Source organism: Rutidosis leptorrhynchoides, chromosome 4, assembly GCF_046630445.1.
Source record: "Rutidosis leptorrhynchoides isolate AG116_Rl617_1_P2 chromosome 4, CSIRO_AGI_Rlap_v1, whole genome shotgun sequence".
Taxonomy (NCBI): Eukaryota; Viridiplantae; Streptophyta; class Magnoliopsida; order Asterales; family Asteraceae; genus Rutidosis; species Rutidosis leptorrhynchoides.
In genome coordinates this window covers 152,233,007-152,259,671 of record NC_092336.1, presented here as the reverse complement: position 1 = coordinate 152,259,671, position 26,665 = coordinate 152,233,007, and the positions used below count along the sequence as shown (strand labels likewise).

Sequence of the window (26,665 nt, the reverse complement as noted above, 5' to 3'; positions counted from 1 at the left end):
CTCTTGAGCTGCATTCGCTGCTGCCCGGTATTCTGCTTCTGTGGACGATAAAGACACGGTTGGTTGTCTTTTACTGCACCACGATATTGGCCCTGACCCAAGCATGAACACATACCCGGTAGTTGATCGTCGAGTATTGTAATCACCCGCATAGTCAGCATCACAGTACCCGACTAACTTGCAATCTCCACCTGCTTTATACATCAACCCATGATCAAGTGTTTTCTTTACATACCTCAGTACTCGACGTACAGCTTCAAGATGAGGTTTCTTTGGATCTTGCATAAAACGACTCAAAACTCCAACCGCAAATGCAATGTCAGGTCGCGTTAGTGTCAGGTAGATCAAGATGCCCACCAATTTTCTATACATCGTAGCATCTTCCAGGTCCTTTCCTTCATGAGCACTGAGCTTGATATTTAACTCCATAGGTGTTGAAATTGGTTTGCACTGTTGCATCCCAAATTTCACCAACAAGTCAGTTGAATATTTCTTTTGATGAAGAAATATTCCATCAGTAGTACGGTCAATTTCTAAGCCGAGGAAATGCTTGAGATGCCAGAGATCTTTCATCTGAAACCGTACACTCAAATTCTCCTTGATTTGGAGAATCTCTTCTTCATAATCTCCAGTAATTATCAAATCATCAACATAGACTAACACAATGGCGAGTTTCTGCTCCTTCATCTTAACAAATAAACTCGAATCTGCAGACGTAGATGAATAACCACTATAAGTAAGAAATTCAGCGATCTTACCATACCACGCCCTTGGGGCTTGTTTCAAACCATAGAGCGCCTTCCGAAGCTTGCAAACGAACTCGGGATGATCTTTACTTTGAAATCCCATTGGTTGATTCATGTAAATTTCCCGATCTAATTCCCCGTGTAAGAAGGCATTTTTCACGTCCATTTGCCACAAACTCCAGTTCTTGATGGCTGCAACTGACAACAAAACTCGTACAGTTGTTAACTTTGCTACTGGACTGAAAGTTTCTTCATAATCGAGTCCGTATTGCTGTGAAAACCCACGTGCAACCAAACGAGCTTTATGCCTTTCTATGGATCCATCTGCTCTTCTTTTTATTTTAAACACCCATTTGCACGAAATGGGTTTAACATCAGTAGGTTTTGCAACAAGCTCCCATGTTTGATTTCTTTCAAGTGCTGCGATCTCTTCTTTCATAGCCTTAACCCACACTTGCTTTTCACTTGCTTCTTCAAAGTTTTCTGGTTCCTTATAATCTTCTGTTTCAGCTATAGCAACGTTGGCATACTTAGGATTTGGTTTCCTGACTCTTTCTGACCTCCTTAGAGTAGTGTGAGCTTCTGCAATTTGATCCCTTTCGTCCACTGATCTGTGAAATACACCAGTTTGCCATGGGTTCTCAGACACGTCAGTTTCAACCTCTTCATTACTTGTTGAAGTCTTTGTATAATGTTGATTAGTTTGAGAGATGGCAACTTCTTCTTTGAATTCATTTGAATCTTCTAATGCTTCACTGTTTGTTGACCACCATGAAGACGCTTCATCAAACACAACATTTCACGATGTGTATGTCTTTCCAGTTGTAGGATCACAACACCTCCACCCTTTTCGTTGGCTATCATAACCTACAAAAATACACCGCACAGCTTTCTTTTCCATTTTGGAACGCAAGTGGTCAGGAACAAATACATAACAAACGCAACCAAACACGCGAAAGTAACCAACAGTAGGTTTCTTATTCCATAATTTTTCAAAAGGTGAGACAAAATGTAACCTTTGTTGTGGAATTCTGTTGATCACAAATGCTGATGTTTTCATTGCTTCAGCCCAAAACCTTCCTGGGACATTCTTTGCATGAAGCATACTTCTACACACCTCGTCTAAATGTCTATTCTTCCTTTCCGAAACACCGTTTTGTTGTGGTGTATTTGAACATGTCAGCTGGTGTCGGATTCTATGTTCTTTGAGAAAGTCAGAGAATTCACCGGATGTGTATTCTCCACCGTTATCACTTCGAAGACAACGAATATTTCTGCCAACTTCTGCTTCAGCTTCACTCTTGAACTCCATAAACTTTGAAAAAGTTTCTGACTTACATTTCATAAAGTAAACCCACACATACCTTGAGTAATCATCAATGAAGGTCACCATGTATTTCAAGCCACTAATTGAAGCTTGCTTGACTGGACCGAAAACATCAGTATGAACCAATTCCAATGGTTTCGTTGCTTGATATTGTGATTCTTCGTAAGGTAGCTGGTGCGCTTTGCCATATTGACATCCTGCACATACCGTATCTTTTCTAACTTCTAGATGTGGAAGTCCTTTGAGCATAGATCTCTTCATCATCATGTCTAGCTTGTCGTAGCTAACGTGGCTCAGTCGCATATGCCACAAGTCTGCTGTTTCACTTTTCCTTGTCTTGTTTACATATGCCGTTTCAGCTGACATAACATAAACCGACTCAATTCTACGCCCTTGCATTATAGGTTTCTCAACAATTTCGAGATGATCAAAGACTCTCACATCCCGTGGACCAAATAAAACATACTGTCCAGAAGATGTTATTTGTGGTACCGAAAATAAATTCTTTGTCATACCGGGAACATGATATACATCTTCAAGCAACATTTCTTTGCTGCCATCTTGTGGAGGAATTAATGTACTACCAACATTGGCTATTGGTAACTTAGAATCATTTGCGGTCACCACCACACGGCTACCATTATACTTGGATAGATTCTGGAGCTTTTCAATATCACCAGTCATATGATTTGAGCACCCCGAATCAACTATCCAATCCTTTCTACGATCGAATGTTGTTGTTGTAAACGCTATCTCCTCTTCATCATTTGCAAAGAGTGCCTCAGCATCCCACTCATCTTCACTTCTTGAAGCTGCTTGATTGCCTTCTACAACTTTCTTTGAATAACAATCTCTCGCGAAATGTCCTTTCTTTCCACAGTTATAGCAAGTGGGTCTCGACTTTTTGCCATAATTCTTTGACCCTCTTGTTGCACGAGCACTAACCTCACTTTCTTGACCTTTCTCTTTGTCATCTTTCTTCTTGAATCCTCCCGAATTATGTTGTTTACTCTTCTTAATTTTATTCGCATAGAGTGCCTCTTCTTCTTTCTTTATCGAGACTCCTCCCATTTGCTTAGTCAAAGCTTCCTGACTTGCTAACAAATTCTCAAATTCAATCAATGAAGGCTGATTCTGCCAGCCTTGAATTGCAGCAACAAAACTCCTAAATTCGGACTTTAAACCATGGATAATAATTCTCTTCATCCTGGCTTCACCAATTGGAGCCTCGGGATCCAATTCAGAAATTTCCCGACATAGAGACTTCACCTTGTGAAAGTACTGTGCAATCGTCATATCACGTTGTGCCACGGATAACAACTCACTCTCCAAAAGTTGGAGTTTCGTATCGTTCTTCTTTGAGAACAGCTTGGCGAACGTATCCCAAGCTTCCTTTGGTGTTTGCACATCACGAATATGCTCAAGCACATCATCTTCAACAGTGGTCTTCAAAACGAACAATGCTTTGCCGCTTTTATCTTCCATTTTCGTAATACCCCATTAGTATCTTCAACTTCTGGTTGCCTGACTTCACTCCCGTTCACAACCTCCCACAAATCTTGACCTTGCATATAAGACATCATGCAAGTAGACCAAGAGTTGTAGTTTTAGTTATTGAGTTTCTTGATTCCACCCACAACTTGGAGATCGCCCATTATGCCCGCTTGTTGTTTGTGATTAAAAAAAAACTGCCCACAGATGCTGGCTCTTGATACCAGATTGTTGAACTAACTGAATAGGAAATGTAAAAAAATGAAGTGTAAATGGAAATTTGGACTCACTAATTGTGCACTGTAAAATGTGCTTTTTATTTTTTGCTCTATAAATCATAATAAAGTACTGCCTTTTATAGGCTTACATCTAAACAGAAAACAAAGAAATAGAAGCCATGATCTGCTACTAACCAACATGACTACCTGATACTAAATAATAGGACAACCCAAAAGAATAGGTGACTCATTCCTCTACTAACTACTTTATTTAAAAAAAACAAGGAAAATAACATGGTCAGCATCTCTGGCACATGTAGAGCACGTGTGGGTGTTGCAATTTTAACAGACCATATTACAGCTCCGTGTTTTTCAGACTTTTTACTAAAATTTATAAAATGAGAGACTCATATTCACTTATCCAGTTTGTAACCCATTTAGTGCTTAGCCATGGATTGAACCTATATATATATATATATATATATATATATATATATATATATATATATATATATATATATATATAGTGGTATGATCAAGAGGGAAGTAACCATTCGGGGGGAAGCGGGGGGAAGCAAAAACTTTTTTTTTTCGTTTTTTGAAAAAACTTTGTTCACGAACATTATAGATGAGATGAAAATATGAACATTTAGTAGAGACACTTTGTGATAAATGTTTTATTTTGGCGGGAAAACGCTCGAAGATGTAATATATAACAATTATCGTGTTTTTCGAGCATATTTTGAGGTTTTAGCTATTGGGGTTTAGATATTAGGGTTTATAGGGTTTAGATATTAGGGTTTAGAAATTTAGGGTTTAAGGTTTAGATTTAGGATTTAGATTGAGTTTTTAACACGAATGGTTTAGAGTTTAGGGTTTAGGGTTAGGGTTTGGTGTTTTGGGTTTATGGAATAAACCCAAATCACCAAACCCTAAACCCTAAACCCTAAACTCTAAACCCTAAACCCTAAACTCTAAATCGGGCTAAATTTTACTTCACAAAACATGAAAAAAAAAACGTTCATATTCTTCACGAACAATATTATCTTGAATGTTATTTTTGTCGATCGTTTTCCCGCATAAATAATAACATTCATCACGAAGTGTCTCTTCTAAATGTTCATATTTCCGTGTGATCTTGATGCCGGAAAAAAAATTTAAAAAAAAAACGAAAAAAAAAATTTGCTTCCCCCCGATTGGTTACTTCCCCATTGATCCTGCCCATATATATATATATATATATATATATATATATATATATATATATATATATATATATATATATATATATATATATATATATATATATATATATATATATATATATATATATATATATATATATCATCTATCTTACTAAAACGGTAAGATATATCCACGTGGCGCAACCACGTTAAACCTCAGCTAATCCTTTTTTCTCCTAATTTCGGATCAATTTAACTAATTATAAAAAAATGACACGTATCCCCTAAATCTCGGGATTAAATCGAAATCACGTCACACACAATCCCACAAATTATCTTCATATTCCTATGTTTATGTGGTGATTTTAACGACTGCGATTGTTAAAACCCGACGTTTTGCATCTTTATTCTATTTGGAAAAAAAAACTCATCGTTTCAATGGTTGAAATCACGAGGTTTCAACCAGGATTATCGATACTTATACTAGGATTATCGATACAACAAATCGTAGCAACGGTATCATCAGTTAACAAGAAAAATTGATTTGAATACATGTTTTTTTTTTACGTTCTACGTTTGCTATATGAATTAATTTAGGGTTTTTATTTGCTTGGTATTTATTGATTGATTGTTGTGAGTTGATTTATTATTGAAAACGATTTTAATTTAGGTTTTCTATTTGGCGTATCAATCTTATTATTCAGTCTTTCTAATTTTTTATGCATTCTATCCAGATTCCAGTCGATATCCGAATTGATTGAAGTATCTCCCAAAACCATCAACATGAAAATTTGTAGTTTTTTGGAACGGTGTCGGGGTTTGAAGGTGGTGAAGTTGAAGTGAAATAGGCAGAAGGTTTTACATCCAAGGTAAAAATTCGATTACTTTGTGTGCTTATTAAATGTTGCAAATATGGGCGGGTCAGGTGGCCGGGTTGTTTGATTTTAGATATAAGAAACAGCTCGATACATACCGTTTCAATTTATAATCGTGATTTAATTTGATTATAGATCATAATTGTATTATTGACATCAGTTCTTTATGTTATTCGATCCTAACTATTAGCCGTACATATTTGACTATCACCTTTGTATTTAATGTAGTATATCTTTGTATTTAATGTAGGATATATCTTCCCCTTATATCATGGGATTATGGTGAGATTTTCCACAGACATCATAGATTTTCCACATGCTATCTTTGTATATTTACCCCACAATTGTGCAATAAGAATTCAAGCAAATTTATCAGCACCTTTATGGTATCACGAGCCTTTCTCCACAATATTCTTCTCTGCTTCTTCTTCCTCACTTCCTGCTTCATTTTCTCCATGGCAGAAAACAAAATCCATCCTGCAGTCACTGTAAACAATATCAGAAACTTTATTCCCATAATCCTTGAAATGGATAACAGTCGTTACGGGTCTTGGGCCGAATTGTTTAAAATTCACTGCACTGCTTTTGATGTCATCGATCATATTATCCCCTCTAAATCATCCTCTTCCTCCACATCCGAAACTGATTCTGCTTCTCCTCCAACTAATCAAAATCCAGCTTTATGGTCTCGACTAGATGCCATTGTCCTTCAATGGATATATGGCACGATCTCGGGTGAACTTATTCAAATAGTTTTAACCCCTGGTCACACTGCTCAACAAACCTGGGAAAGATTAAAAAGCCTTTTTCATGACAACGAGCACTCACGATCCGTCCAACTACAACAACATTTTTCCAACATTCGACTTGACAATTTTACCAACGTCTCCTCCTATTGCCAAGAACTCAAAAACACAGCTGATCAACTATCAAATGTAGGAGATAAAGTTAAGGAAGATCGACTGGTCTTACAATTAATCTCCGGCTTAAACGAAAGTTATCGTGCAATCGGTACTCTTCTGTCTTTTACCAAACCGCTACCTTCATTTTATGATGCTCGTTCTATGCTGATTTTAGAAGAACAACGTAACAAAACAATGGCCGCACAATCGTCAGCAAACGCTGGTACCGCACTTACAGCATCATCCGCACCCAATAATATGCAATTGAACACTGGTAATAATCACAATCGCAACAACAACAACAACAACAACAACAACTATAGAGGCAGGGGTAATTTTCGTGGCTCCATCAACCGAGGGCGTGGTAGTTATGGCAGTGGCAGGGGTCGATCGAATTCTGGCAGAAACAATAACCAGGGCAACTATTCCGGCCCACAACAAAAGAATTGGGCTCATTCTGGGCCTTTTACTTACGGGTCATGGGTTTGGCAATCCCCCAATTGGGCTGCAAGCCCACCACCATGTCCTTACCCAGCCACCTCTCAATGGCCCAAGCCTATGAATTCTCCATCTCAGACCGGTATATTGGGTCCTCGGCCCGATAGTGCTTATGTGCAATCTATTTGTTCTACACCAACTGCTACCAACATTGAAGCCGCTATGCACACTATGAGTCTAAATCCCCCCGATGAAAATTGGTACCTAGACACTGGAGGGACTTCACATATGGCGGGTTCTCAAGGTAACCTCACGACTTATTATCCCTCATATGTTAATAAGCGTATTATTGTTGGTAATGGTCACGACATTCCAATTAGTGGTTATGGACACTCATCCCTAAATATCAACCCAAACCGACCTCTCTTTTTATCCAATATATTACATGCTCCAAAATTAATTAAAAACCTTATCTCTGTCCGTAAACTTTCTGCTGATAATTGTGTATCTGTTGAATTTGACCCGTTTGGTTTTACTGTGAAGGAATTTTCGACGGGAATCCACCTAATGCGGTGTAATAGCACTGACGAGCTATATCCTCTTAACCCTACTAAGCTGTAACAACTTCAACAACCTACTGCTTTTACTGTTTCTCTACATGATTTATGGCATCAACGACTTGGTCATCCTGGTGTTAACGTTATTAAATCTTTAAATAATAAGAATTATGTTGCATGCAATTATAATAAAATCTCATTTTGTCAATCTTGTGTGTTCGGAAAACATGTACGATTACCCTTTTATTCCTCCACCAACTCTACATTTTCTCCCTTTGATATTATACATAGCGATCTTTGGACATCCCCAATTGTTAGTACTAACGGACACAGATATTATATTCTCTTTCTTGATGATTTCACAAATTTTCTTTGGACAGTACCAATAAGTAACAAATCCGATGTGTTTAACATATTTTTTTCCTTCCAAAAACTAATTCAAACTCAATTTTCTCGACAAATAAATTCATTCCAATGTGACAATGGTACCGAGTATAATAACTCCTCTTTTCACAACTTTTGTAATCAAAATGGCATGATGTTTCGTTTTTCATGTCCTTATACATCTTCTCAAAATGGTAAAGCGGAACGAAAAATTCGTGCAATTAATAACATCATGCGCACAATCATGACTCACTCTTCCATTCCCTCGTCCTTTTAGCCACACGCACTCGAAATGGCAACTTACTTACTTAATATTCTACCCAGCAAGCTTCTACATAACTTTTCTCCTACTCAAATACTCTATCGACGTACACCGGAATATTCACATCTTCGTGTTTTTGGTTGTCTTTGTTATCCTCTCGTTCCTGCCACCACGATAAACAAATTACAACCACGTTCAACACCCTGTGTCTTCTTAGGATATCCAAAAAATCATCGCGGTTACAAATGCTACGATCTTAAAAATAAAAAGTTTATCATCTCTCGACACGTTATCTTTTACGAACACCAATTTCCATTTTCTAACTCCGTCTCATCTACAATTCCCGACTATAAATTCCTACACGACAATATTCATCCCTCATTCCTCTATAATTCACAATTTCCTGAATCCAAACCACCAAATAGATCAATACCATCTCCTTCAAATATCACTACTGAGCCTGATACTTCTCCATCCAACCCACAACCATCCACGACTGACTTTAGCACCAATAACGGGCTGAATAGCCCATCTCCAGCCTCACCTACATCCATCGACCCACACTCCTCTAATATTAATTCTCCTAATGTTTCACAAAATCCTATGAATACACATCCTCCAACAAATTTAATTCCATCTCATACTGTTACTTCGAATAATATTACTCAACCTATTCGTTCTATGACAACACGTTCTATGTCTGGGATATTCAAACCAAAAGCCCCATTTAATCTTTCGGCTTTTACATCCATTTCTCCCCTACCCTCTAATCTTAAAATAGCCTTAGCCGACCCTAATTGGCGCCATGCTATGACTGATGAATACCAGGCTTTGTTGGATAATGAGACGTGGGAACTTGTTCCCCGCAAATCAAATATGCATGTTATTAGATCTATGTGGATTTTTCGTCACAAGACGAAATCTGATGGTAGTTTTGAGCGCTTCAAAGCGCGTCTTGTAGGTGATGGACGGTCTCAACAATTAGGTATCGACTGTCACGAGACTTTTAGTCCAGTTGTTAAACCGGCCACCATTCGGACCGTCCTTAGCATTGCCATTTCTAAGTCTTGGCCTATACATCAATTGGACGTTAAAAATGCATTTTTACATGGTTATCTAAATGAAATGGTTTATATGTATCAGCCTACATGTTTTAGAGATCGAGATCGTCCAAATCACGTATGCTTGCTCAAACGCTCTCTTTATGGTTTGAAACAAGCACCGCGTGCATGGTACCAACGGCTTGCAGATTATGTATCTACTATTGGTTTCACACATAGCAGATGTGATCACTCATTATTTATATATCATCATGGAAAAGACATCGCATACTTGTTATTATATGTCCATGATATCATTCTTGCCACATCTTCAGACACACTACATGACAGCTTAATGTCAAAGTTGGGTTATGAATTTGCTATGAAGGATTTAGGTCCTTTGAGCTCTTTTCTTGGAATATCGGTTCATCGTAGCACTAACGGTTTATTTCTTGATCAAACGGCATATGCTCGCGACATTATTAAACGTGCAGGTATGGAGTCGTGCAACCAAGTGGCCACACCCGTTGACACACATGGAAAACAAAGTGCTACTATGGGAGACTTATATTCCGATCCCACTTACTATCGAAGTCTTGCAGGTGCCCTTCAATATCTTACCTTCACCCGACCTGACATCTCTTATGCCGTGCAACAAGTTTGCCTTCACATGCACGCTCCACATGATGATCACATGCTCGCCCTAAAGCGCATTATCAGATACATACAAGGCACACTAAGTCTCGGCCTCTTCATTTCCAAAACTTCATCACATGTACTAGTCTCTTATACAGATGCCGACTGAGCTGGTTGCCCTGACACGCGTCGTTCCACTTCCAGCTATTGTATATACTTGGGTGATAATCTCATTTCATGGTCTTCCAAAAGACAGCCAACCATTTCACGCTCAAGTGCTGAAGCCGAATATCGAGGAGTGGCAAATGTAGTCGCTGAATCATGTTGGATCTGTAACTTACTACTCGAGCTCACTTGCCCAATTATGAAAGCCACCATAGTATTCTGCGATAATGTTAGTGCCATTTATTTATCTGGCAATCCAGTTCAGCACCAAAGAACTAAGCATATCGAGCTCGACATCCACTTTGTCAGAGAAAAAGTCTCGCGGGGACAAGGGCGTGTTTTACACGTACCAACACGCTTTCAGATTGCGGATATATTCACTAAAGGGTTACCTCGACTACTCTTTAACGAATTTCGGTCCAGTCTTTGCATACGAAAACCGATAGCTTCGACTGCGGGGGATATATCTTTGTATAGCATGGGATTATGGTGAGATTTTCCACAGACATCATAAATTTTCCTCATGCTATCTTTGTATATTTACCCCACAATTGTGCAATAAGAATTCAAGCAAATTTATCAACACCTTTACTAACGTATACAACAACAATAATAACTAATCCTAAGGTATGCCATTATGCTACGTTAATATTGCCTCTATATGTAAGTACTACCCTGAATGACCTAATAGTGTTTATACATACAATTTTGTTCATATAGCTATCAAAAGATGGAGAGCTACATCATCTAATTTAGCACAAAGGTTATTATTTCACATCTCATTTGTGAATTTATATCAGTCGCTATAGTATAGTATTTTCTATTTATAGCCTATAATAAAGAATCTGGATGTTTCTGAAGATATTGACATATTCAAGCGCTTGACTAGGTGTTTGATTAAATGTTGGTCAGTGCTACAAGGTTCTTATCTTGATGTAAAATATATTATTTCAGTTCGGTTTGTTTTTTTATATTATTTGTAGGATATAATCGTGATATAATGTTGAACTGTTGCTTGAATTGTGTCTTGCTTTTTTACATATTTTAGTAATTCGTATCTCATTTATACTACGGTATATTAACTGTGTAGCTGTAGTTGCCGATCCAGTGACAGCGCAAGAAGTTGGTGACTTACAGTTAACTGTATTTTCATCAATCGACCCTATAGCACCGGCACATGTTGTAGCTATGCATACTTTTGGGCCTCTATCCACTAATGCTACCGAGATATCCGGTAATGTTGTTTTCATTTTTTTTGTGTTTAGTTATTCGGCTGTTCATGTGTAGAGATCCATCCTAATCCATAAGGACGAATACAACAACATATGGTTACATTGCGAGGTATTTGACCTCTATATGATACGTTTTACAAACATTGCATTCGTTTTTAAAAGACAAACTTTCATTTCATCGAAAGTTGACAGGCATGCATACCATTTCATAATATATCTAAACTATAAATGACTTGATAATATTCTTGATGAACTCAATGACTCGAATGCAACGTCTTTTGAAATATGTCATGAATGACTCCAAGTAACATCTCTAAGATGAGCAAATGTACAGCGGAAGATTTCTTTCGTACCTGAGAATAAACATGCTTTCAAGTGTCAACCAAAAGGTTGGTGAGTTTATAGGTTTATCATAAGTAATAAAATTCATCATTTTGATAGACCACAACATTTAAATACAGTACGCCTATCTTGTGTACAAAACCATTTATCATAATGCTTAGCAGAGTAGGTTCGTATCCTTTTCTCCCCCGTAGGTTGCCTCGCGATTTTTAAATAACCGTACACATATCTCGTGCACAAAAATAATACACATAACCTGTGCATAAAAATCATTCTCTCGATACATAACATTCAATTTGATTTCATTGCTCAACATGGTAACCGACCTTAACATATAATGCGCATCAATAATATCCCCAAAACAGAACATCTCGTCTATATAATATATAAACTTCGAAGTACTAAACACCACACTCACTAGCTCTTCCGTCTAGTGAACATTCTGGGTGGGGGTGTTAAACCCTGTAGCTACCTTTAGGATTCGCGTGAATTAGGGTCATACCCGTTTCTAATTCTTAGGTTACCAAACAATAATAATCAGGAGAAATATTCACATCAAATGGTGGCAATCATCATGTCCACCTAATTCAATAATAATCAACAGAACTTCTGTCTGTATAATAATTCATTCGAGGAATGTTTTGCTTGTGTCATATAGTGTCAAACATTTATAAAAGCATTTCATGTATTTTCAGTTCATAATATATTTTAAAAGCATTTAATAAAGCAGTTGTAAAAACAGCACATATATTCTCAGTACCAAAAATGTAAAGAGTAAAAGGGAGCAAATGAACTCACTATGCTGTATTTTGTAGTAAAAATACATATGACGAAACTGAACAATGCAGGTTTGGCCTCGGATTCACGAACCTATATCATTCATATGTATATTAATACATATACTTGTAATTGAGCAATTATATATATATTTTGTTATTAATAATATACTTGTTATACTATATGTTATATAGATATAGATAGTTTAATATATTTAATTTATATATCTTATATAACTATTATTTATCATTCTTTAATAAGTTAATAATAAAAATCTATATTAGGGTTTATATAAGATATCAATATATATTTATGTATTAATTGGTACATTTCATATATATATATATATATATATATATATATATATATATATATATATATATATATATATATATATATATATAATGTAATTGTAAATGGATTGAGAGTCGAAAGTCATAAATTCGTATATTTTTTATTTTTTGGTGAACATGTACTAAAAAAGTACCTTTGTAGTAGTTCATTTTTTAGTTGTATTTCCCTGTTAAGTTGTATAACGTTTTTTCCATCTTAGTGAATTACGTTTATAATAAAAAATATAATTGTACGTTAATTATAACAGTTTGAAATTAACAATTACTATTTTCATTCTAACAATAGGAACTTTTTTTTTTTTTTTTTTTTTTTTTTTTTTTTTTTGCGGTGTTTCATAACTGCTTCTCTATTCTTTTGCTTTTTTTCTTTTCTTTTTGGAAATTTCAAAAAAATAATTAACATATTACTTATATTTGACTCATGTAAATGTAGTTAGAATAAATTATTTCAATTTTAATAATCTCATACTTTATAAGTTAATAAAACATATTATTAATGCTTAAAACGCTTGAAACCTCATAAATTGTCTTACCAAGAAGGTTAATATGTTCTAAAAAGCATAGATAATAAATGCAACAAAAATAAAATTAACTTTCAGTTTCATCAACATATCTCACTTTCTAAACACTAAAACCCTAAATCTAAACCTTAAACATACTAAACCATAAACTCTAAACCTTAAACCCTAAATAGTAAACCCAAAACCTTAAAACCTAAACCCTATACCCTAAACCGTAAATCATAAATTCTAAAATCTAAATCCTAAACCATAAACTCTAAACCCTACACCCTATATATAAACCTTAAACCCTAAATCAACCCTAAATCCTAAACCACCAACCCTTAATCCTACACAGTAAACCCTATACCCTAAATCCTAAACCGTAAATTCTAAAATCTAAAGTCTAAACCTTAAACTCTAAACCTAAACATTAAACCTTATACCCTAAACCCTAAACCATATAACTAAACTCTAAACCATAAACCATGAAACTGAGATATGTTAATAATATATTTTGACCACTAATGTTTAGAGCTGCATAGTATGGGAGTTTTATGTTTGAATAAAAAAGTCAATCACTAAGTACATGTTAACAATATTTCAACTTGATAATCTCTACAATTAAGATGCATCCATAGCTCCTTATATATGAAATTACAAGTTTTACCTAATGTTTGGCTTGTTACAATAAAATTGCATAACCAAATGCAAAAATAATATTAACATTCTTCATATACATAAACAAACAAAAAGGCAAACAACATATGTAAATCTTAATTTAAATTTTTTTTTCTTTCTTTTTTGACAACCTTACTTGTTCAAAGTGTATGCTAGGCAAGATCAGTTGTTAATATCATAACTCCAGCAACAAACAAACGCAATTCTAAACTTAGATCGAACTTATTGCTTGACTGAAAATAGAAGGATAACACGGTAAGATACAGAATACATCCCAACCCAATTGATAAGTTAATAAAAAAAACATCAAGCACATTGGGGAAACAGAAACCCATGGCACTAACAACCAAATGCAATAGATGCCAACTAATACAGTTCATTGGTCTGCAAGAATGATTAAGATGAATACAATATAACATAGTGAAACCACATTTTTGGCAGTAGATCATTTCTAATTAGCAAACATTGAATAACTTCATACATGTGAGTAGAGGCTAATCATCATTTTTAGGAACCAAGACAAGCGAGTTCGTGACAATACTGATAAACTGCTAAAAATGCAATCAATGCCACACCCGCCTGAGTAACTAAGAATCGGTTTGCTAAAATCAACAGATCTCCGATATTCATCGAGTAAATCCAGTATAAAATTACATTTTACATATTTTCATGGTAAGGTTAAGTATATTAGTATGCAAAATTACATAACTTACGATTTAGTCGTAAATATTATATATTAGTATAGTAGATACTCACCACAAGATATCAAGCTTTGGCTAAAAAATTCTTGTTCAAATTATAGTAATGGACTTAAATTCAAGAGTAGTAGTCATCAACAGATAGTAGTCAGCCTTGTTCGAGATACACAATTGTCAATTTTATAGTAAAGCAATGAAATATACACCCTTAAAATATAGCAACTAACATATATATGTAAAGTAATGAACTTACACCAGTTGCAGGGTAGCACGCGAGGCTAATATGCTTAGCAATGTTAGCTATTGATGTACGAAGTAGAAAAGTATTACAGTACAGCATGCGCCATCAACTCAGCCCCAATATAACTCTAGACTAATATCGATGTGTAGAATCAAATATCAGAACATTAAAAGAAGGTATCAAATATTAGAAAAGTGACTGACATTTTATATGTTGACAAAAAAACATAAAATATATTCACCAACGCATTTCATCAAACATTTCTTGAGCATTTTATAAACCACCAGTTATCAATCACTCAGATTTTGGAAAACTTCAAAACCGATAAGATCACAATTGAATGGAAGATTAAATTTTAATAAGTAATTACATCTATTAGAATTTGGTGTAAGATCACAGATTAATCACAAGAAAAGTAATTTTCTCAATCCATTAAAATCAATGGAATGTCTTAATCGAGAAAAATAAAAATACAAATAACATATACATAAATTGATGGAAAGTAACCATTACCTAAGCTATGCAGTGGAAGGGAAGGAGCCTAAATCGACCTTTTTTCTTTGAAAAAGAAAAAAAAACAGTATAAGGAGATTAGACTCTCGGAAGTGGGGCCTAGAATTGTCGATAATCTTGACACCATAATTAGCTACACGAATAGACCTCATAACATAAGCAATGAATTCTACAGTAACATATTGTGGAGTAACAAAGAAAAAATAAGTAAATAAATAAAGGGTGCAAGTAATACCAAGAATTACCTCATTAAAATGTTGGTAGAGGATCATAGTTATTTCATGATAGCGGCACAATTATAAGTAGAAGTAGCTTATCAGCAGTTAACAACCTTCTAGTGTTCAGTGAAAAGTTATTCAGGGCGTACATCATCAATTAAACTGGATAACCAAATGCAAAACTAATATTACCATCCTTCATATACATAAACAAATTAAAGGACTAAACAAACAAAAAGGCAAACAACATATGCAAATCTTGATTTAATTTTTTTTCTTTTTTGCAAACCTTACTTGTTTTCAAAGTATATGCTAGGCAAGATCAGTTGTTAATATCATAGCTCCGGCAGCAAACAAACCCAATTCTAAACTTAGATCGAACTTCTCGCTTTACTGAAAATATAAGGAGAAAACGGTAAGATACAGAATACATCGCAACCCAATTGATAAGTTGATGATAAAAAAACATCAAGCATATTGTGGAAACAGAAACCTATGGCACTAACAACCAAATGCAATAGATGCCAACTAATACAGTTCATTGATCTGCAAGAATGATTAAGAAAAGATGAATACAATAACTTACGATTTAGTCGTATATATTACTCCTTACAGAATACCCGATGTTTCACCGATGACGGGAAAAAGATCAAAAAATAAACCCACTGCACAATTATAAAAAAACAGTACAAAAAACAGTACAATAGAAATTAGTAAAATGATAAGGTCTCAATATTTTAAATATTGAACTTTAAAACGGAAATGATATCACATCAATATAACAGTTGCGGTTTCCTTCTTATGCTTATATTTTGGTAAATGATTGAATTGATATCCGATTAATATGCATTAGTTTTAGTATGATCATTATTATCTTTATAAATGATTGTGAAAGGACCATCATTAAATCATGACTGATTGCATACGAAAGAATATAATATTCCATGAGGTTTAAATGAGATTTAACATTTTGAGACATACCTTGAGGGGCCATAGACTTTAACGCCTTACATAACACCTGCAAGTAAAATCATGAACAACACGCTCAACAAAATTCAAAAAGTGTAAAAGCAACTAAAAAATTTTCAAAAGCATAATCAGTGATAACAATACTGAAAGCATATGAAAGTAACGATTGCAACAAAGACTAAAGGCAAATTGCAGGCTTCAACTTTAATCAAAATAATGACAAAAACCTAAAAATTAAGCAAATACCGGTTAACATGAACGATAAATACAGAAAAACACATCACCGGAAGTAATCGAAAATAAAATCAAAAACGAAATCTTAGCTGAGAAAAAAGTTGCACTCGCAAAAAAGTAACGCACTGAATCCGCACTTTGTAACAGAACAACATCAAATCAATCAAAACCTAACACTTAATTCCAAAATTAACACATAATAAATATCGAAACTTAAAATAATAAATATACGTGACCTTGATTTTAAGAGTACCTGATGAACATGATACGGCGATTGCAAAGTGTGTCTTTATGAAGACGACGATGATCGTTGAATCTTACCACCAACACCGCTGGTACAGAATATTTCAGTCGTATGCCAATCCAGAATTATGATGGTGGAATTGGCTAGCAACATACCAACAACTAAGTGATCTAAGCCACTAATGAAAGAAACATGTATAAATACATAAATACATATTATGAAACACCGCACAATATAGGTTACAAACAAAAGTAACAACAAACCTTCGTGTATTCATAGCTAATCAAACGACAAAACCTTATGTGCTTTACGATTCTGCCGTACGCATTAACTGAAATGCTAGTAATCTCAACTACGTTCATTATGGTTTAAACATAGACAATAACAAGAAATTTAAAATTAGCATCTTTAATTAAAAAAAAAAAAAACTCGGTAATACAGATCTCCAACAACATTGATCATGCTGGTGATATAAATTTATTTATATCAAAATTACAATTAAAAACATTGATGACATTAAAAGAGTGATCGTTTGCTTACCTGTTGGAAAAATCGGTATGCTTCCGTTTCCGGTTAAATTCGTATGTTTTCCTGTTGAATTCATTAACACAGTAATATAGATGGTAGACAAAAAGTCAATAAACATTAATATAGCCAAAAACATATGAAAATCTATGCTTTCTTATCCTTAACCACAATCATGTTCTGAATAAGAAGAAAGTTAAACTATGACATTAGATACTCTGTAAATTGCCCATATTTACAACTCTTCCAACCACATCTTGATAAAATTAAACACGACAAAACATACTAAATTTAAAGGATTGTACATCAGTTTACTTTTAAGTACATTAGTTTCGTCTTAAGTATTTCATATTATGTCAGTGGTGAAACTTTTGTATAAACACACATTCTTTAAAGTACATCAGTTTAGTTTATGGGTTCAGTTTCAAGCATTAATACATATACATATCTCATAAAAAAAACATAAGTACTTGCTTATATCCTAGCACAAAAACCACATCAATAAAAACAAATTTTCAATTGATGCAATATCCAATTGCAAAATAATTCATATAAATTTCAATATTCAATGAGACATAAACACAAACATGTTCTGTGCAAACAAACTTGGTAATCTTTGAAAGTATAGACATAATTACCTTAAGCATCACTCTGGATATATATATATATAAACTAATTCTTTGAAACCCATGAAAAAACATCGAGATTTCAAAAGATCACTTACAATTATAATCTCTACTGATGCTTACATGATAACTTTGAAAATCAACAGCTTAACGGCTTTGATGATTATTTGATTCGTACTTGATAACGATTTGGTTTAATTGCGCGATTTAGGGTAAGAGTTAGGGTTTATGTAACCAAATCAATGTGAAGTGAAATTGAATGAGTTGTATTTTGAATTGATTATAGCGAGATTTTTCGATGGAGATAGAAACAAAAGGGATTAGGCTATCCCGTATTCTTCAACCTCCGCAGTTGTTTCGATTATTCCATCAACCGATTAAACCGCCTTCTTCAACCTCCGCCGTGGATTTAGAAGTCTGGTTGTCTGGTTTTTTTATGTAGCGAATGAATGAATGATTTTGTGAAACCCTATTTCATTGTTCTTTGCCGTGTGTTTTAGGATTATTAGGGGTATTATTGGGTAATTAATGTAAATAATTGATTTATTAGGTAATATTTTTAGTGAATGATACTCGTCACATATCTTCTATTGATGAATATTAAACATAGGAAGATCCATCGCCAACGATTATTAGTCATCCAACATCGTGGCTCTTAATTGTTCTTTAATTTGTAGTTAGGGCACAAATTAACGATGCTAATGCTGATGTCGATGACCCCTTCTTTCTTAATTTTCATCCGCGAGTTTTAGAAGTAAAGGGGTATTTTAGGAATAAATATTTTAACAATTGATTTATTAGCTAATATTTTAAGTGGATGATTAAGGACCGTTGGATTAAGGGGTATTATAACGTAATTTCCTAATCTAATGGTAATTAAGAGGGTTTTGAAAACATTTATTAGCTAATCGAGACTCTCTTTTAATGTATATAGTGAATAGTGATAGTGAAGTGATATTGAATAGTAAGTAATCCGTATTACTAGCCTTTTGCCTCCTTTCAAATTGAAATTTTTTGTCTACTAAAATTATATTCTCAATTATTAATTAATTTATTTATATATTAGATTCTTAGATCTTTTATGAATACAAAGTCTAACTTTTTATAAATTAATATTTTTATTAAAATCACCATTCAAAATCAAAATTGGTGTAATCTGATAAATTAACGTAAAAATGTGGTTTAGATAAGTGAAGGGAATAAAGGATACGGTGCACTTTACAAAAGTTTAAAAGTCATTTTTCTTATCTCGTTCGGGGTATTAAAAACATAAGTCATCTAGTAGAAATTTTTTTGAGCTAGAAATTTTTTTTGAGCATTTACGAGTGACACCGGTGACTTTGATTCCTATATATATATATATATATATATATATATAAATCTTAATGTGTTATACGGAGTATTTTAATTATTTAACTTTACAAAATCAATAAAATTCGCATACAATTGAATTCTTTGTTATCTGAAAACCATCATCACAGCAACCACTTAATATTTAGTGTGATGGGCCAACTATATAGTGATTATGGGACAAGTTTGGTATCTTTAGTGTATATTTAGTATGAAATCGCATCTATAGAGTGATGAAGGGCCAACTTTGGTATCTTCTTTATTGGGCCATAGAAATGGCTATTAACATTACCAGAGACGAGAGAATAAGTTTTGAAGTCTTTGATTGCTTTTTCTTGCGAATTAACACAAAATTAATGTATGCGTTTGGGCTTTGCGTTTAGATTATAACTAGTTCCGGTCCGGCCCGCGCGATGCGGCGGGGGCTTTCGGCCTACGTATTCATATTTAACGTAGTTTTATGTATTTACACAAGGGAAAACGGCTCATGTGTTAGCCGCCGTTTTAGGTGTTGTCGACTTTAGTGTTCTTTAAAAAATGTCGGGTTCGAACGTAGTTAGTTTCGTTTTGTTGATAAAAGTATTTCGAGTCTAACGGTGCTGGCGAAAAAATTTAACTCGCGGCGAGCAGGAAGATACGGTCTATCGTTGTGTTTAGCGTTTTTTAAAAAATGTCCGTTTCGAATGTGCTTATTTTCGTTTTGTTCATAAAATTATTTCGAGTCTGACGCTGCTGTCGGAAAAATTTAACTCGCGGCGAGCGAGAAGATACAAGCTGTCGTTGTGTTTAGCGTTTTTTTAAAAAGTGTCCGTTTCGAACGTACCTAGTTTCGTTTTGTTCATAAAATTATTTCGAGTTTAACGGTGTGCTCGGTGAAATTTAACTCGGGGCGAGGAGGAAGATACGGGCCGTCGAAGTGTGTGGGTGGAGTTTTTATTTTAATTTACAAAATTGACGGTTTAACCCCCGGCAGTTTGAGGTAGTTTTTATAAGGTGTTTATAGTTGAGGGGGGGAGAATGAAAAATCAAGTGTGAAAATGGGATATAACTTTTGTCGTTATATATATATATATATATATATATATATATATATATATATATATATATATATATATATATATATATATATAGTTTAGTTAATATCATTTTAATAATAAAAATATAGTGATATGTAATATTAATATTATTGCAGTGTATCTTTATATAAAAATATTTACTTGTAATAATACTAAAAATGATAAGAGTGATAGTCATAATATTGATAGTAATATTATTAATAATAATATTGATTTTAATAATAATAATCTTAATAAAGATATTAACTTTAATAATAATGTTAATTTTGTTATAATATTGTGGTTTATAACTACCTTTAGTGGTCTGGTTCTTGACTGTGGACTATTGATAATTATTAGAAGATATAAAAAGAGAGAGAATATATGAAATATATATCAGAAGTGCATCATATGCAATATCACATGGTACATATTTATAGTACATATAATTACTGTTCAACTATCACGAGTATACATTCATTTGGATTGTTATGAAAATTGTCAGCCATCACTTTTGACAAATTCATAACACTCCCCCTTGGATGACAATTTATTTTCATTAGAGATCAACTAGTACTGCCTCGTTAAAAACCTTGCTAAAGAAAAACTCAGTGGGATAAAAACTTTAGTCAAGGGAAAAAGAGTGCAGTATAGAGTTGACCCCCCTCAAGTAGACATCAATGAGTCGTCACATCTTTTGAACTTTCCTCATGCCAATATTGTGAACGTGTGTTCTGAAAACAGCGGTTGACAGTGCTTTGGTATAAAGATCAGCAGAGTTGTTGATTGAACGTATCTCATTTTAATCTGGTTATCTTTTACGAGATCTTGAGTATAAGAGAAGAATCTGAGGTTTTCATCTGAAACTGTATCATCTAAATCTTTTATGTACAAGTTTAGCCCATGTGATTTGTCTACAGTTTCCTTCATGGTTTGCTCAAACCCTTGTTTCAATTCCTATTCCCTTTTAGTCTTTTCTGAGCCTTACCAACATACCATTCTTTTCCATCAAACTTATGACCGTTAAGACCGTCTATGACTTTGGCGCCTCGTCAGCATTTATATTTTATTCTGTCACTTTTGATACTCTTCTTTCATTTGTATTATGCAAGCTGCATTATCTTCATATATAGTTGTTGGTGAAGTTGTTGGTCTTTTATAGCGTTCTAGTCCACAAGAATCAATAATGATTTGTGTCATTGATCTCAATCTAACATATTTTCGAGTAGTTTCATATAATGCAATCACTTCGTCATGATTTGATGATGTTGCAACAAGTGTTTGTTTTAAGAACGCCATGATTTTGTGATACCTCCATTTAGGAATACATATCGAGTTTGAGATTTATCTTTATGAGGATTTGATGAATGACCTGCATATACATAATCAACCAAATCTTGTTTTGAAGAGTTAGAATAAAATAATTTTAAATCAGCAGTTCCTCAAGGGTATCAAAATATCTGCTTGATCCCATTTCAATGTCTTTTTGTAGGGGTTGAGCTGAACCTTGTCAACAAATTAACTGCAAAAGAAATGTCAGGTCTTGTACGATTTGTAAAATACATAATAACCCCAATTTCACTAAGATATGGAACTTCTGATCTGTAAAGATCTTCATGATCTTCACGGGGATGAAATGGATCAGTGTCAATATTGAGTGATATATCAACCAATAGTTTTGTCTTTAAAAATGTTTTAAAATCTTTTCGGTATAGTTTGTTTGATGTACAAGTAAACCATTAGGCATATGCTCAATTTGTAATCCAAAGGCAATACTTCTTTTTTTTTTTTTTTTTCTTCAAGATCTTTTATTTAATTTTTTTTTTCTTCTAGAAGTTGAATGATTTCATAGATCTCTTTATTTGTTCATATGATGTTATGATCATTGACATAAACAACTTACAATCACATATGCGGACATTGTTTTCTTAATAAGAACACATGTTCAAATAAGATTATTTGTATACCCTTTTTCTTATCAAGTAATCACTTAATCAGTTATACTGTTGTATCAACCCATATAAAAATCTTTGTGATTCAATGGAATACATTTCTTTGAGTTTTGCATTAGTTGTTTCTGATACCTTAAACCCTTCATGGATATTCATGTATATATCACTATCAAGTGATTCATTTAAATAAGTAGTAATAACATCCATGAGATGCATTTCTAAATTTTTTAGAAACTGTTAGGCTGATTAAGTATCTAAAAGTAATTGCATCCATAACAGAAGAATAAGTTTTCCTCATAATCCATTCATGGTCTTTGAGAGAAATCTTGAGTTACAAGTCTAGCTTTATCTTGTAACTTCATTTTTTCTCATATCTTTTTCGGATAAAAATTCATTTTTTATCTCATACGTTTCACATCTTTAAAAGAGATAACGATTGATCCGAAAACTTTTCTTTTATTGAGCGATTCTAATTCAGCTCGTATTGCTCCTATCTATTGAGTCCAATCATGTCTATTTTGACATGCAATGACATATTTTGATTCCAGATCATCATCTTTATTCATGATGTCATGCAATATGAAAATATCTCAACAAGATTTTTTCATTTTATTTCGGTTCCATAATATTTTTGAATGTGCATAATTGATTGAATATTCTGTATTTACATCATCAATCTCCTCTACAGAAGGAGTATTGATTTGTGGTTCTTCTTGAACACCTTTTTTTTTACCTCATTTTCAGCTGATTTTCCTTTTCGAGGATTTTTATCTTTGGAACTAATTTATCTTCCACGTTTCAGACGTGACAAAAGACTCATGAGTGACATTATTGCAAGCTTTTGGAATTTCAATTCTTGCTAGAGCATTTACTGCTGATATATATGATTTAGTCACTCTTTTTGCATCTGTAAATGCCTCGGGCAATTTATTCGCAAGTTCTTGCATATGCATTATTTTTTGAATTTTTGTTTCGCATTCTTTTGTGCGAGTATCTAGATACCTTAATTGATGTTCACATCATGAAACATCATTTTATTTATTTTTTCATTTCTCCCCCTAATCTAGGGAACAATTTTTTATTAAAATCACAATCAGCAAAAACATGCTGTAAAAACATCATCCGTCATGGATTCAATATATCTTATGATTGAAGATGTTTCTTATCCAACATATATTTCAATCCTTCTTTGAGGAACCATTTGTTATGGTGGTGCAATTAAAAATACACTGCACAACCAAATGTTCTAAGATGGAAAATATTTGGTTCTCGACCAAAATTAAGTTAGTAATGGAGAATATTTATGAGTTGCACTTGATTTAATGCGAATTAATGTCGCATCATGTAAATTTACATGTCCCATATAAATATTGAGAGTTTTGTACTCATTACCAATTGTCTAGTTATTAGCTGCAAGCATTTATCTATTGATTCAGCTAAACCAATTTTGTGTATGCACATGAGCAACTGGATGTTCAACAACAATCCCTGTAGACATATAATATCATTAAATGCTTGAGATGTTAACTCACCAGCATTATCAAGTCTTATCCTTTTAATGGTGTAATCAGAATAACGTGTTCTCAATTTAATAATTTGTGCAAGAAACTTTGCAAATGCCATATTACGGCTTGATAACACACAAACATGAGACCATCCACTAGATGCGTCTATTAGAACCATGACATATCAAAATGGTCCACATGATGGATGAATTGGTCCATATATATAACCTTAAATTCTTTCAAGAAACATTGGTGATTCTTTCTCAATATTCTTTTCATTAATCACCATATGTGCTTTTCATTAATCACCATATGTGCTTTTCATTAATCACCATATGCGCTTTTTCATTAATCACCATATACGCTTTTCATCGTATATCCTTTTCACCATATGCGCTTTTAATCATATGCGCTGCGCTTTTCATCATATGCGCTTTTCATCATATGCACTTTGCATCATATGCGCTTTTAATCATATGCGCTACGCTTTTAATCATATGCGCTTTTCATCATATGCGCTTTTAATATCATACGCGCTGCGCTTTTCATCATATGCGCTTTTCATCATATGCGCTTTTATCATATGCGCTTTTAATCATATGCGCTTTTCATCATATGCGCTTTTTATCATATGCGCTTTTAATCATATGCACTGCGCTTTTCATCATATGCGCTTTTCAGTGCTACATAGGTATTTCTCATTTTCGGTTATCATTGACTGATAATCATATCCATTATGATATATATCAGAGAAACTTAACAAATTTCTCTTTGATTTGAGAGAAAACAAAGCATTGTTTATCAGAAAATTCGTACCATTTGATAATATGAATTTTTGCCTTTTCCGTTCCTTATATCAAGTTTGCAAGACCTGATATAGTATTTATAATTCCTTCATTTGATTTAAATTAATGAAATATTTCTTAGATTTGATCATAGTGTGTATGTTACCACTATCTGCAATACATAGGTCTTTACCATTTAATTGATGTTGTATTTCAGCAGGATTCATACTAAAACTTCAAATAAGATAAGCAAATAATGAGTTATATTTCAGCAAGATAATCAGATTATATTACCTGCAAACAAGTTACAATCTGAAGTACATAAAAGATAACACTTAATAAACATATGCGTTATGTTCTAAAACCATTTATTTATGAGTGATACATAACAGACTAGGCATCTTAGAAAATTTAAACCATTCAAGTCTCAGGCAGCTCAGGGTTTATTTAATCAATATTTTTTTAACAGATTCACTCTCGTTTTCTTTTCTTTTGGGACTTATTTGTAGAGCTAAACAAGATGTTCATGTATTCAAGAAATACTAGACTGATGATCCACGTTACCAGATCATTAATAAGAATCTCCGGGATTCTTATAAGAGCGTCTACTAACATCTTCAATTTTATTGTTTCATGGATCACCATTATTTCTTGATAATTAATATCGTATCTATCTTTGAGTATTTTCCATAATACACTTGGATCTTCGATCATATAATATGTAGATTCTAAGGACTCGTCAATATGTTTGCTAAGTAAAATACTTGCTATTGCTTTCTCTTGTTCGGAACAATTGTTATTTTCATTCAGGGTTTCTAAAATGCCGATTGATTCGAGATGTTTTTCTACATTCATAACCCATGTTAAGTAGTTGTTCTCACTTAATTCTAAAGGAGCAAATTTAAGCCTTTTCAAATTCGACATTTTCTATTACCAAAAAGATGAACAACATAAATCATAATCATAATCAACTTCTATTCATAGACAAATAATAAAATGAAATTAGAATCATTTTAAATTCATAAGTAGCAAACAACAGAATAATGGCATGATTACAAATGATAAAATCACAAGAGCAGGATAGAATATAGGTTCACCCGATGGTATATTAGCAACAATGATGATAGTTAGTATGACCAATACAATAGGAAAAATCATCCTTGTGTGAATCATCTTTACAAAAAACTTTTTTGAGAGTGGTAATCTGAGAAAATGAAGATTGATTTGTGAAAATGTGAAAACGGAGATGTTTATTTTATATTTGAAAATATAGTCGTTGTAACGTCGTCAGTTGATGTTAACAACCTTTATGTATATATGACCGTTGTAACGTCGTTAGTTAACGTTAACGACTGTTATGTACTCGTTGTATTAATAATAATTTTAATAAAAGAATATTATTAGTACTATTACGATTACTATAAATACATTTAGTATAAATACGTTTAGTATAAATACGAAGATTAAGAGAACAAACATATTATGCATAAATAATAAATTTTAAGAATAAACATTAGTATGCATGAAATAAATAATGATTAATTGCATAAGTAATCATAAATGTTAGATAACATAAATATAAATGTTAGTGAAGTTAATAAGAGTTAGATTACAGAAATATAATTCAGGCGGTATAACCG

General features: G+C 33.4%; 1 protein-coding gene and 1 long non-coding RNA gene across 6 annotated transcripts; one reads left to right on the top strand and one right to left on the bottom strand.

Annotated features, from left to right (window-relative positions):
- Positions 1-6,368: 6,368 nt before the first annotated feature.
- On the top strand, positions 6,369-7,802 carry LOC139841138 (uncharacterized). Its single transcript, XM_071831370.1, has one exon. It carries the CDS (start codon positions 6,369-6,371, stop codon positions 7,800-7,802), a length of 1,434 nt encoding a protein of 477 aa, XP_071687471.1.
- An 8,270-nt stretch (positions 7,803-16,072) lies between these two features.
- LOC139842291 (uncharacterized) lies at positions 16,073-18,846 on the bottom strand. 5 transcript variants are annotated; one of them, XR_011757434.1, is made up of 6 exons: positions 18,477-18,846; positions 17,491-17,818; positions 17,237-17,405; positions 16,762-16,798; positions 16,367-16,445; positions 16,073-16,173 (listed from the first exon to the last, which is right to left on the bottom strand). It is a non-coding gene; the product is annotated as an uncharacterized lncRNA (long non-coding RNA). The 5 variants fall into 5 exon arrangements; XR_011757436.1 differs by having other exon boundaries at positions 17,237-17,370; XR_011757435.1 differs by having other exon boundaries at positions 17,237-17,579; positions 17,768-17,818.
- Positions 18,847-26,665: the final 7,819 nt, after the last annotated feature.